At 38.5% G+C, this 11,177-nt stretch overlaps 1 protein-coding gene across 1 annotated transcript in view; it reads left to right on the top strand.

Moving 5' to 3' along the window:
- UNC5C (unc-5 netrin receptor C) overlaps positions 1-11,177 on the top strand; it is a 398,459-nt gene that overhangs the window by 329,601 nt on the left and 57,681 nt on the right. Inside the window, exons 6-8 of the mRNA XM_007464392.1 lie at positions 1-146; positions 5,493-5,660; positions 8,391-8,555. Coding sequence (XP_007464454.1) covers positions 1-146; positions 5,493-5,660; positions 8,391-8,555 — 479 coding nt within the window. The remainder of the gene's footprint in view (positions 147-5,492; positions 5,661-8,390; positions 8,556-11,177) is intronic.

Here is an 11,177-nt window from a genome sequence, read left to right as displayed (position 1 = left end):
TGCTGAAGATCGGAATTTTTATATTACTATTGATCACAACCTCATCATCAAGCAGGCCCGCCTCTCAGATACTGCAAACTATACTTGTGTTGCCAAAAACATTGTCGCCAAGAGGAAAAGCACGACTGCAACTGTCATAGTCTATGGTGAGTGAGCTTTTGGGATCTCAATCTAGTTGAAGTCAAACTGCAGTTTCTCATTTTAATCTTAAAATACCAGGTGAAGAGGCCCCTTTTCAATCCCCATGGCGGCTCTCTTCCAGCTTCTCATGTGGACATTGAGGTTTAACAGCCTTCCTGATACTCATAGAAAAACTAGACTTAGAAATCCCTAGTCCTTTGTCAGTCAGCTTATAGGAAAATGAAGGAAATCCACCTAAGTACCAGGATGACTCCCTGCTTCCCTAGGCCCTCCCACTCTCCATAGCCTGGACTACAAAGATCTAGAGGGAATTCCAAGATGAAGATGCTTCAGGCAGTCTGCTGCTCTCTCTGTGGGCCTCAGGAGAGTGATTGCAAAACCGCAGGTAAACTGGAGCTGACATGCTCTCCGAACACATCAGAGCAACTTTAACTCCCTAGAACTTGCTTTACACTCCACCAGGGGCATCCAGAGTGAAGACAAGGGCTGCCATTGCCAAGCAGCCCTAATCCTAACCCTGTAGTAGCAAGTTTCAACATGATGACTTCTTCAGAAAGCTTCTCTTCCACTCTCTGGCCCTTTCTAATCCATCTCATCTCTAAGCCTATCATTTCTCCAGAAGTACTAAATGATTCTGCCCCCAGTTTTGCTGCAGCACATGATGCTTTTATCTGCCTGTCTGCTTTAGCACTCAGTGGTTTTCTCATCATTTCACTAGTAATTCCATCTCCCCAGGTAAGCTTTTAAGCTCCTTGGTAGACTAAGAGAACAGCCCTATAAATTTATATATTTCTCACTGTGTTAGATACGTAGTAGGTCTTCATATTGTTGATGAGTTATTGTCTCAGAGGAAACTGAATGACCCTGAGAAATATTTTGAGGTACTGCCACCTCCGGAATGACATGGCTACCACTTAGAATGTAAGGAAGCTCTTCATGGCCGCTTCAGTGTTAAATGACACTCCAGGAGATTTGTCTAAATGACTATGAAGGAAGGACAGCCACGAGTATGTGGCTCATGGCCCTTGCTTACTGCAAGTAGTGCCATTTGGCTGGGTGTGTCCTCATGCTATAGAGTGTTATGAGAACAGAAACCACTGTGATGTGTTCGAAAGCCTGAATGTAGTGATGCTTTAAAACTGTCATTTTCATTACAGGACAGATGCATAATATATTTTCTAAATCCTCTGAATACTCTGAAGTTAAATTTCCTTAAGTCAAAATGAAACGTTTCCCACTTTGTCTTTTTCTAAACTCTCTGAACGACTTAATTAACAGCATTGGAAATGGAAAAGAGAAGTGGGGCACATCACAGCTTGTACCAGTCATAAATAACTAATGAAGGCAGACTCTAAATAGATGTATTACATAGATGTTTAATATACATGCAGATCTCTTTTCCTATGTATGGCATGCTTTCAGTATCCATAAGCACAAGCTGAACATTGTCTTTAGGAAGAATCAAACACAAGTAACTAAAGCATTTTGAGTTTAGAAAACAGCATGGGACTAGGGGTCAGGAGTCTTATGTTCTAGGCCTAGTTCTATCACCAGCTGACCTTCAGTTGGTCACTTAAACAGAATGCTCGGAGCCCGTATCTCCTTCTCTGTAAAATGAGGGAATAAGCCTAGGATCTTCAAGACCTGTCTTTTCTCTAAAAGTTTATGATATTGGCTTGCCAGTGTGTTGGTAAGCAATTTATACTGACAATTCCATGACATTTGGAGTTTTGTGAAGTTGAGTGGATTAAATTGCTTTTTGGAATGCTAAATGCATCTCTACCTGTCAAACATCTGCTTGTCCTTTTCATGGCCTTGTAAAATAAGTTGTCCAAGGCTCATAGGTTGGACTCACTAATAGTCCACAGAAAAACATACATATGTAACCAGTATTTCATTTTAGAGTCTGTTGTATATATTTAATTTTGTTAGCATCATTTTTAGATTGCAAATATATATTCATTATAGAAAATTTGGGAAACACAGAAAAACGTTCAAAGAAAAAAATACCTATAATCCTGTCATTTTGTCATCCAGAGGTAGCTTTAAAAAAGATTGATATGTATACTACTGGAATTTTCTTAGCATAAATAGGATTTTAAAAGAAGGATTCTAAATGTATTTTTTTACTTAAAACATAATGTTGCAATATCCATGTATTATTAAATAGACTTCTACAGCATCCTTTTTTAAATTAATTAATTAATTAATTTTTTTGCGGTACATGGGCCTCTCACTGCTGTGGCCTCTCCCGTTGCGGAGCACAGGCTCCGGACGTGCAGGCTCAGCGGCCATGGCTCACAGGCCCAGCCGCTCCGCGGCATGTGGGATCTTCCCGGACCGGGGCACGAACCCGTGTCCCCTTCATCGGCAGGCGGACTCTCAACCACTGTACCACCAGGGAAGCCCTAAATTTATTTTTTAATTGAAGTATAATTAAATTATAATGTTGTGTTAATTACTGCTGTACAGCAAAGTGACTCAGTTATACATACATATATATATATATACACACACATTCTTTTCCATTATGGTTTATCACAGGATATTGAATATAGTTCCCTGTTCTATACAGTAGGACCTTGTTGTTTATCCATTCTCTATATAATAGTTTGCATCTGCTAATCCCAAACTCCCAATCCCTCTTTCTCCCACCCCCCTCCCCCTTGTCAACCATAAGTCTCTTCTCTATATCCCTTATTCTGTTTCTGTTTCATAGATAGGTTCATTTGTGTCATATTTTAGATTCCACCTATAAGTAATATTGTATTTATCTTTCTCTTTCTGGTTCATTTCACTTAGTGTGATAATCTCTAGGTACATCGATGTTGTTGCACATGGCGTTATTTTGTCCTTTTTTATGGCTAAGTAGTATTCCATTGTGTATATGTACCACATCTTTTTTTTAAATAAGGCTGTGATGGCTAGCCCCTTTTTCCCCTTTATTTATTTATTTTTTGGCTGCATCGGGTCTTAACTGTGGCACACGGGATCTTTGTTGAGGCATGCGGGATCTTTTATTGCGGCGCGCAGGCTTCTCTCTAGTTGTGGCATGTGGGTTTTTCTCTCTCGAGTTGTGTGCGGGCTCCAGAGTATGTGCGCTCTGTAGTTTGCAGCACGTGGGCTCTCTCGTGAGGTGCACAAGCTCAGTAGTTGTAGCACACAGGCTTATCTGTCCCACGGCGTGTGAGGTCTTATTTCCCCCACAAGGGATCAAACCCGCGTCCCCTGCATTGGAAGGCGGATTCTTTACCACTGGACAACCAGGGAAGTCCCTGTACATCTTCTTTATCCATTCACCTGTCAGTTGATATTTAGGTTGTTTACATGCCTTGGCTATTGTGAATAGTGCTGCTATGAACATAGGGTGCATGTATACTGAGTCATTTTCAGTAGCTGCCTAGGAATCAATCTCACGAACATACATGTTTACCATGTTCCTATTATTGAGCATCACAGTTGATTTCAGTTTATATTAAAAATAACTCTCCAGTGAAAAATAGTCTATGTCTGTATGTATAACACATTCATGATTATTGTCTATTGCATAAGTTTCTAGAGAAGGAGATGATGGGCATATGATGTTCACATGTAGGGTTTGTGTTATCTGAGTAACACTCTTCTTTACCATCAGGAAGCAGATACATATACTAGTTGTGCCGTGCTTTAACCACCAGCAAATAATTTTTGTTAGAAATTGCTTAATTAAAATGATTTCACAGACTCATATATTGAAATACAAAAGTATGTCAGAGTATTTTCTAGAGCAAGATCTGCAGAGGTACTGAACATAGTGTTAGGGAGTAGGTTTTCTTTTGTTTGTTTGTTTTTTAATATATTTATTTATTTATTGGCTGTGTTGGGTCTTTGTCGCTGTGCGCGGGCTTCCTCTAGCTGTGGCGAGCAGGGGCTACTCTTCATTGCGGTGCACGGGCTTCTCATTGCTGTGGCTTCTCTTGTTGCAGAGCACCGGCCCTAGGCATGCAAGCTTCAGTAGTTGTGGCTCGCGGACTCCAGAGTGTAGGCTCAGTAGTTGCGGCGCACGGGCTTAGTTGCTCCACGGCATGTGGGATCTTCCTGGACTAGGGCTCAAACCCGTGTCCCCTGCATTGGCAGGTGGATTCTTAACCACTGCGCCACCAGGGAAGTCCCAGGGAGTAGGTTTTATCATCGCACCTACACTGACAGCTCCACCAAACACCGTAAATACCCTTTATACACAAAACAGGTGTCCATTTCAGTTATATCAACTAATCGCTAATTCATTCAAATAGATACTCAATTAGTTAAAAATCCAGCTATCGAGACTTCTTTAAAAACTAGATTCACTTATTAATGAAACTAACTAAAAGTCCTTTAAAGGTTATAAAGTTTACATATGCTAAAGAAAAATAATCAGTCATCTGTTATTAAGAAAAGGCTAAATGATTTTATCAGTTCCCATGCTTCATAGTCACTCACAACCTTGGTATAAGGATGTAAACATATATTATTTGAGATAAGTTGCCAGAAGTAATTTTTGGAGCTTTACTAGGTAAGAGGATTGTTTTTAAAACAACACTGGCTAAGGAGAGGAGAACTCAGTCCTGTTTTCTGGATAGGTAAATAGATGATAATTCACTTTGTCTCTGTGCTTAGAGTCTTCAGCTCTGCAATGCAATTTTATTTTTTTTAAACATCTTTATTGGAATATAATTGCTTTACAATGATGTGTTAGTTTCTGCTTTATAACAAAGTGAATCAGTTATACATATACATATGTTCCCATATCTCCTCCCTCTTGCGTCTCCCTCCCTCCCTCCCTCCCACCCTCCCTATCCCACCCCTCTAGGTGGTCACAAAGCACCGAGCTGATCTCCCTGTGCTATGCGGCTGCTTCCCACTAGCTATCTATTTTACGTTTGGTAGTGTATATATGTCCATGCCACTCTCTCACTTCGTCCCAGCTTACCCTTCCCCCCCCCATATCCTCAAGTCCATTCTCTATGTCTGCGTCTTTATTCCTGTCCTGCCCCTAGGTTCTTCAGAACCCTTTTTTTTTTTTTAGATTCCATATATATGTGTTAGCATATGGTATTTGTTTTTCTCTTGCTGACTTACTTCACTCTGTATGACAGACTCTAGGTCCATCCACCTCACTACAAATAACTCAATTTCATTTCTTTTTATGCCTGAGTAATACTCCATTGTGTATACGTGTGAAATGATATCCAGGGTCTCTTATAGCTTTGAAGTTTTTGATTTTTTTATGGTCACTTGGGATACAACTTTTATGTGTTGTGTGTGGTTTGTGTGTCTCTGTGTGTATGCACATATGTTTAATTCACATTTTATTTTTTCTCTCTTTCCAGTAAATGGTGGCTGGTCTACCTGGACAGAGTGGTCTGTGTGTAATAGCCGCTGTGGACGAGGGTATCAGAAGCGCACAAGGACCTGCACCAACCCAGCCCCACTCAATGGTGGTGCCTTCTGTGAAGGGCAGAGTGTACAGAAAATAGCCTGCACCACGTTATGCCCAGGTAAACAAACCAGCGCTCTCATTCCAAATGTCTCCTCCCATTCTAGAAATAAGTTTTAGGGTATATATACAAATCTTTATTCTTTTTTTTTTTTTGGCTGTGTTGGGTCTTCGTTGCTACTCACGGGCTTTTTCTAGTTACAGTGAGCGGGGGCTACTCTTCCTTGTGGTGCACAGGCTTCTCATTGCGGTGGCTTCTCTTGTTGCAGAGCACAGGCTCTAGGCATGCGGGCTTCACTAGTTGCAGCACATGGGCTCAGTAGTTGTGGCTCACGGGCTCTAGAGCCCAGGCTCAGTAGTTGTGGTGCACGGGCTTAGTTGCTCCGCAGCATGTGGGATCTTCCTGGACCAGGGCTCGAACCCGTGTCCCCTGCCCTGGCAGGCGGATTCTTAACCATTGCGCCACCAGGGAAGTCCCACAAAGCCTTCTTCTTCACAGGAGTGTGTGGTAAACATTATTTGAATCCGTCATCCCATTCAGTGCTTACATTGCTGGGACCTCAGGTCTTTTCCCCCAAAAGAGTACTTAACTTTTTTACCCTAACATACAAAATAGTATAAAACAAGAGATTAAACACACATAAACATAATCCCTCTCTATTACTCAACAAAACTGTTGGAACCAAGATTGCAGGATCTGTAATTCAAGGCATTTGAGCAGCATTGAAAGCCACACATTTAGGATAACAACCTTGATGTCCAGAAAGCCATGGAAATTAATTGGAACTGAAATTTAGAAAATGTTTTAGGTGAAGTACTTGATATTTGGTGTCAGTTTCTGGGCAAAGGCAAATAAAACATCTGGAATGAATTAAATGGAAGTCTAAGCTTTCTGACACATGAGCTAATGGATTTTGAAAATACAGTGCAGTCATCTATTATCTGTACATGTTGGTCACCTAATTTTGAGTTATTTGCAATGGTACCTATAGCAAGATTGCATCCCTTTGCCTCTGAACATCTTTCTGTGCTATCTCATGTTGTCCCAAGCTCTTATCCTTTGGTAAATTGAAGTTAATATTTGCCAAAACCAAAACCCACTAAAATGTCCAATTATAAAATATATTTAAAAAATTGAGCTCAAATTATTTTGAAATAACCCATAAATTTATTTATTCTATTGGGGTAGCTATTATATTGTCACTTTCATTATTTAGATACAAAGACTACTTACTTCCCTTTATTGTGCCTAACTTATGTCAGGTTCATCCTTTTAGTAGAACTTTCTCAGAGATGGGTTGGAGAAGTGAACTGGAGAGAAAACCATAGTATAAATTTTATATTCCTGTTTTCATTTCCGAATATCAAAACAGTATCCCACACTGAATCCTCTGAGAGCTTTTATTTATGGAACAAACTTTGACACTTAGCTAGGCTAAGAATTTCAGTATTTTCTCTTGTATGCTCCTATATTTTGTCTGCATACTGACTCCCACAATTAGAAATGCACTGAGCATTTAGTTGAAATAGAAATGTGTGTTTGTGTGTGTACTTTGGGATGGTCTAGGTCAAAGCAAATGTCTTTTCTTCATATAGCTGGGAGTTGCTTATATAGCTAACTGTACAATTGAAATATTAATACTTTCATCATTTTTTCATGTGGGCATATTTATATCTCTATACGTATTATGCATAATACATATAGTTACACAATAATTTGAATATGAAATCACACAGATTTCCCAAACTATGTAGATTAGTAAAATTGATCTAATTTCTGTCAATATGTAGGTATAACACGTGTACATTGCATGTTCAATAAATGATGTTTGCGATTGTCTTACATTGAGTCCTAGATGATTATTTATGTATTTCAGGGAAATTTTTAAAAATTTAACTCTTACTTTAATATTTTCCTCTTATTTATGTAAGAACCTTTAAAGAATGTACTAGAGTATTTAAGTTGTGCGTTTTTAACATAGAGATATCTTAGCTCTTTATCACTGAAGTTTACTAACAAGTCAAGCACAAAAATTAAGAAGAAAGTGAATCTATTCTAAATGACTGAATCACAGGAATTCAGGAATGTGAATTAATTCACATTAAGGAATGTGCTTAAATATTATTTTAAAAATAAAAATAGCAACATATACCATCAAATAATGGAATGAAATAATCAAATAATAAATGGAAAATAATATAGTCTTTTCAAGAAGTCATTGCAGAAGATGTTAGAATCAAGCAGCATGGATGAAAAAATAAAGAGTGTATAGGATGTAGATGAGGGGTGCAGGTAGGTGGGTAGATGGACGGATGGATGGATGGATGGATTTCTTCCACACTCTACCAGCCTCTTCTCCTGAACCCCACAGAGGTTTACTTGCACTACCCACATTACATTATGCAGGAGGGAATCTTGGATCCAAAAAGAGATTCCCTAATTTTCAATCCAAAATCCAGACATTTCCCCTTTAATAGAAAAACCACCAGGATTTACTTTTATGCAGCTCCTGGTGACAGCTTTGGTTTCTGTGTGTCCCATTAAGCTTCCGTTTGCTTGGTCAGCGAAGAAATAGTCACACACCTCGTAAGGGAAGTTCGAAGAGCCCCACACAATGTATGTAGAGCATGCACTACTACAGCAGTTAAAATGAATGCAGTGTTCCTCGAGGTGGGGGGGGGACATTTTCTTCAGTGTTTGGTGGTGTTTTGTTTCTGCTTGTGCTCTGCTCCTCTCTGCCCTCAAAAAGTTCCTTCTCCCTTTGACCCAATGCTGGTTTTTGTGTGGCAGTGGATGGCAGGTGGACCTCATGGAGCAAGTGGTCAACTTGTGGGACCGAGTGCACGCACTGGCGCAGGAGGGAGTGCACGGCACCAGCCCCCAAGAACGGAGGCAAGGACTGCGACGGCCTCGTCCTGCAATCCAAGAACTGCACGGATGGTCTGTGCATGCAGAGTAAGTCTATTTGAGCAAACGACAGACACTGGGGAGGTCTGGGGTTTAACCATTTGGATTTCTTTAAAGGAAATATCAAAAAATAAAAATGTCTTAAACAAAAATGCAGTACTATACCAATATCATGGGTCTCTGTCAAAATTGAAAAAAATGAATCTCCCAGAACCCAGAATGAAAAATAACTGTATCCAGTTAACAAATGACACACACAGTATTGCTTTTCCATGAGCAAAAAGGGATTTAGTTGTTTCCATGGAGGGGCTGTCATTCTTTTCAGGGCAGGGAAGTGCTACTCAGTTTTATTATAGTGCACAAAAGGGCACCCTAAACTCCTCATAGAGTCACATGACTTCCAAAAAGTAAGCTATTTATTTCTAATTCATGGCTGTTACTGAACCAGTGTCCATGAAATTTAAAATATATGTATAAGGACAGGAAATATTTCTGCAAGTAGATTTACCAGTTTACAAGTGTTTAGTGCGAACATCTTCACAACACCTTGAAGATGCTGGGTTTGTATTAGAAATTATAACATTCATCTAAAGGGACTAATGTTTATAAAACATAAATTTTTAAAAATGGGTGTAGACGATTGGCTCAAGAATATAATAGGTACTATAAGCTAAATATTCCACATTTTTCATGGCCTTTTTCCTTAGATTTTCTTAATGAGATGGTGGTTTGATTTGCATATTTGCAGACTCTCACTCCTCTGTTGAGGAGCCCTTAGATGTACAAAATTTACCATCCCTTTTATGACCATGAATTAAGGTACTAAGAATTGTTCTGAAATCACACCTATAATAGACGAATGGATCAAACAGTGTGCTGTCTTTGGATCTTCACTAATGGCAGCCAAATGTTGACATTTCTTATAACACATTACAGATTGCTTGTAGAATAAATTTGTATTTGTCATTTAAGAATAAGATATTTTCAGCACATTTATGAAATTCTGTTTACTTTCCAGAGTGTATACACACAGGGACCTTTAAAAAGAAACCTAACTTAAAATACAAAGAGGTAATTACATTGCTGACGCAGAATAAAAATCCAGTGGGCCTCTTATTTTTCTGTCCACGGTACATGGTATTCTTTGAGAACAGACTGCAGCTGGGTGTAAAGCATAGCTTCTGGTTGTGACTTGGGAACGACTGCTGTGCATCTGAGTTTGTACCAGAAACACAGAATGAAAAGGATACAGCTCTTTTACTAACCATTTATCCAGAGGTCCAGGGTTTGTTCCTCTTGGTGTTAGTCTGAGTTGACAATTAAAATGAAAACATGCCATACACAAGTTATTTTTTTAACAGTTTTATAATTTAGTATTCTTTTAGTGCTGAGCAAATTGATTCATGTGATTGAAAGTAGCAATATTTGAAGTTTCTCTCACTCCCTTTCTCAATATTATACTTTTCAACTTTGGGTAATTTAATGCCTACTGTTTCTATTGTGCATATTTTTAAATTCCTAAAGCAACATATTTAACAAGGAGTACAATGCTGCAAGATGGAACATTGGGCCTTTTATTACTTACACAAATGACACATTATAAATTATGACATTTGTCAAATACAGGCATGAAATATTCAAGTTAAGACTTTCATGACATAGCACCCCCTTAGCATCTAGCTGATTTCTCACAGCATTAATAGAATTTTTTCTAATGATTGGATGTTTACCAATAATGATGGCATGACGTGTGTGTGTAAGTAAGGAAAGGAAATGAGGCTACAAGAGGTGTTATTTTGTTTGTTTATTTATCAAGTCTCCTATTAGCCTGGAACATTTGGGTGTTTGAATTAATTAGTTAAAAAGCTGTTTCCTTTCATAATTCTGATTTGCTGTAGTAACAGTCTCTACTAGGTCAATAAACTCTTTCATCTGCCCTGCTGTATCTACTGTAGTGCAAAAGAGAACTGTAGTTTGTGCTATTATTGATTTCCTCAATGATTAAAACCTCAGATACTGTTGCACTGAATAATTATAGTATTTTACAGTGAAAGCTATAGTTTCTGTTTACCAGTAAGCTGGGTGTTTCTGGCATAGTATTGCTGACAAAGTTTTGCAAAGAAATGATAATGTTCTTGGTCCTTATTTTGGAAAACAAAAGGCTTTCTGATAGTATAAGTACCAAGCTTGTAAGAGGGACATGGTCTGCATTAAGAAAAAGAATGGGAGTAGAAAAGAGCTAGAAACTTGCAGTTGACAATTAGGAGTTATCATTTAATGTTTATATACTTTAGGAAAATTAGTGTCTTCAATGCACTGATAATATTGCAATATTGATAAAGAGCTATTTATCTCAAAGTAAAGCTAGCCTACTTACCATTGAAGTAGGGAGGCAGTACAACCTCTGAATCTACTCAAAATTGTCTACAAATGATTTGGATATAAATGTAGATATACTGCTAGGAAGGAGAAATTTGGAGTTCATATTGGATGTCAGTAGAATTCAGAGTTACCTAGATAACACAGTGTAGTATATTTTAAAAGTCAGATTGGTACTTAAGAGCAATACAATGTGAAATATATAGAAAATATTGCTTCAGTGTTTATTCACTAATTTGTTCAAAATAATATTCAGACATATTTCTTCCTTAGCCATTTCTCTCATTATAA

Source organism: Lipotes vexillifer, unplaced genomic scaffold (genome assembly GCF_000442215.2).
Source record: "Lipotes vexillifer unplaced genomic scaffold, Lipotes_vexillifer_v1.1 scaffold1346, whole genome shotgun sequence".
Classification (NCBI taxonomy): domain Eukaryota; kingdom Metazoa; phylum Chordata; class Mammalia; order Artiodactyla; family Lipotidae; genus Lipotes; species Lipotes vexillifer.
The sequence above is the reverse complement of the archived record's forward strand: the minus strand, read 5'-3'. Positions and strand labels throughout refer to the sequence as shown.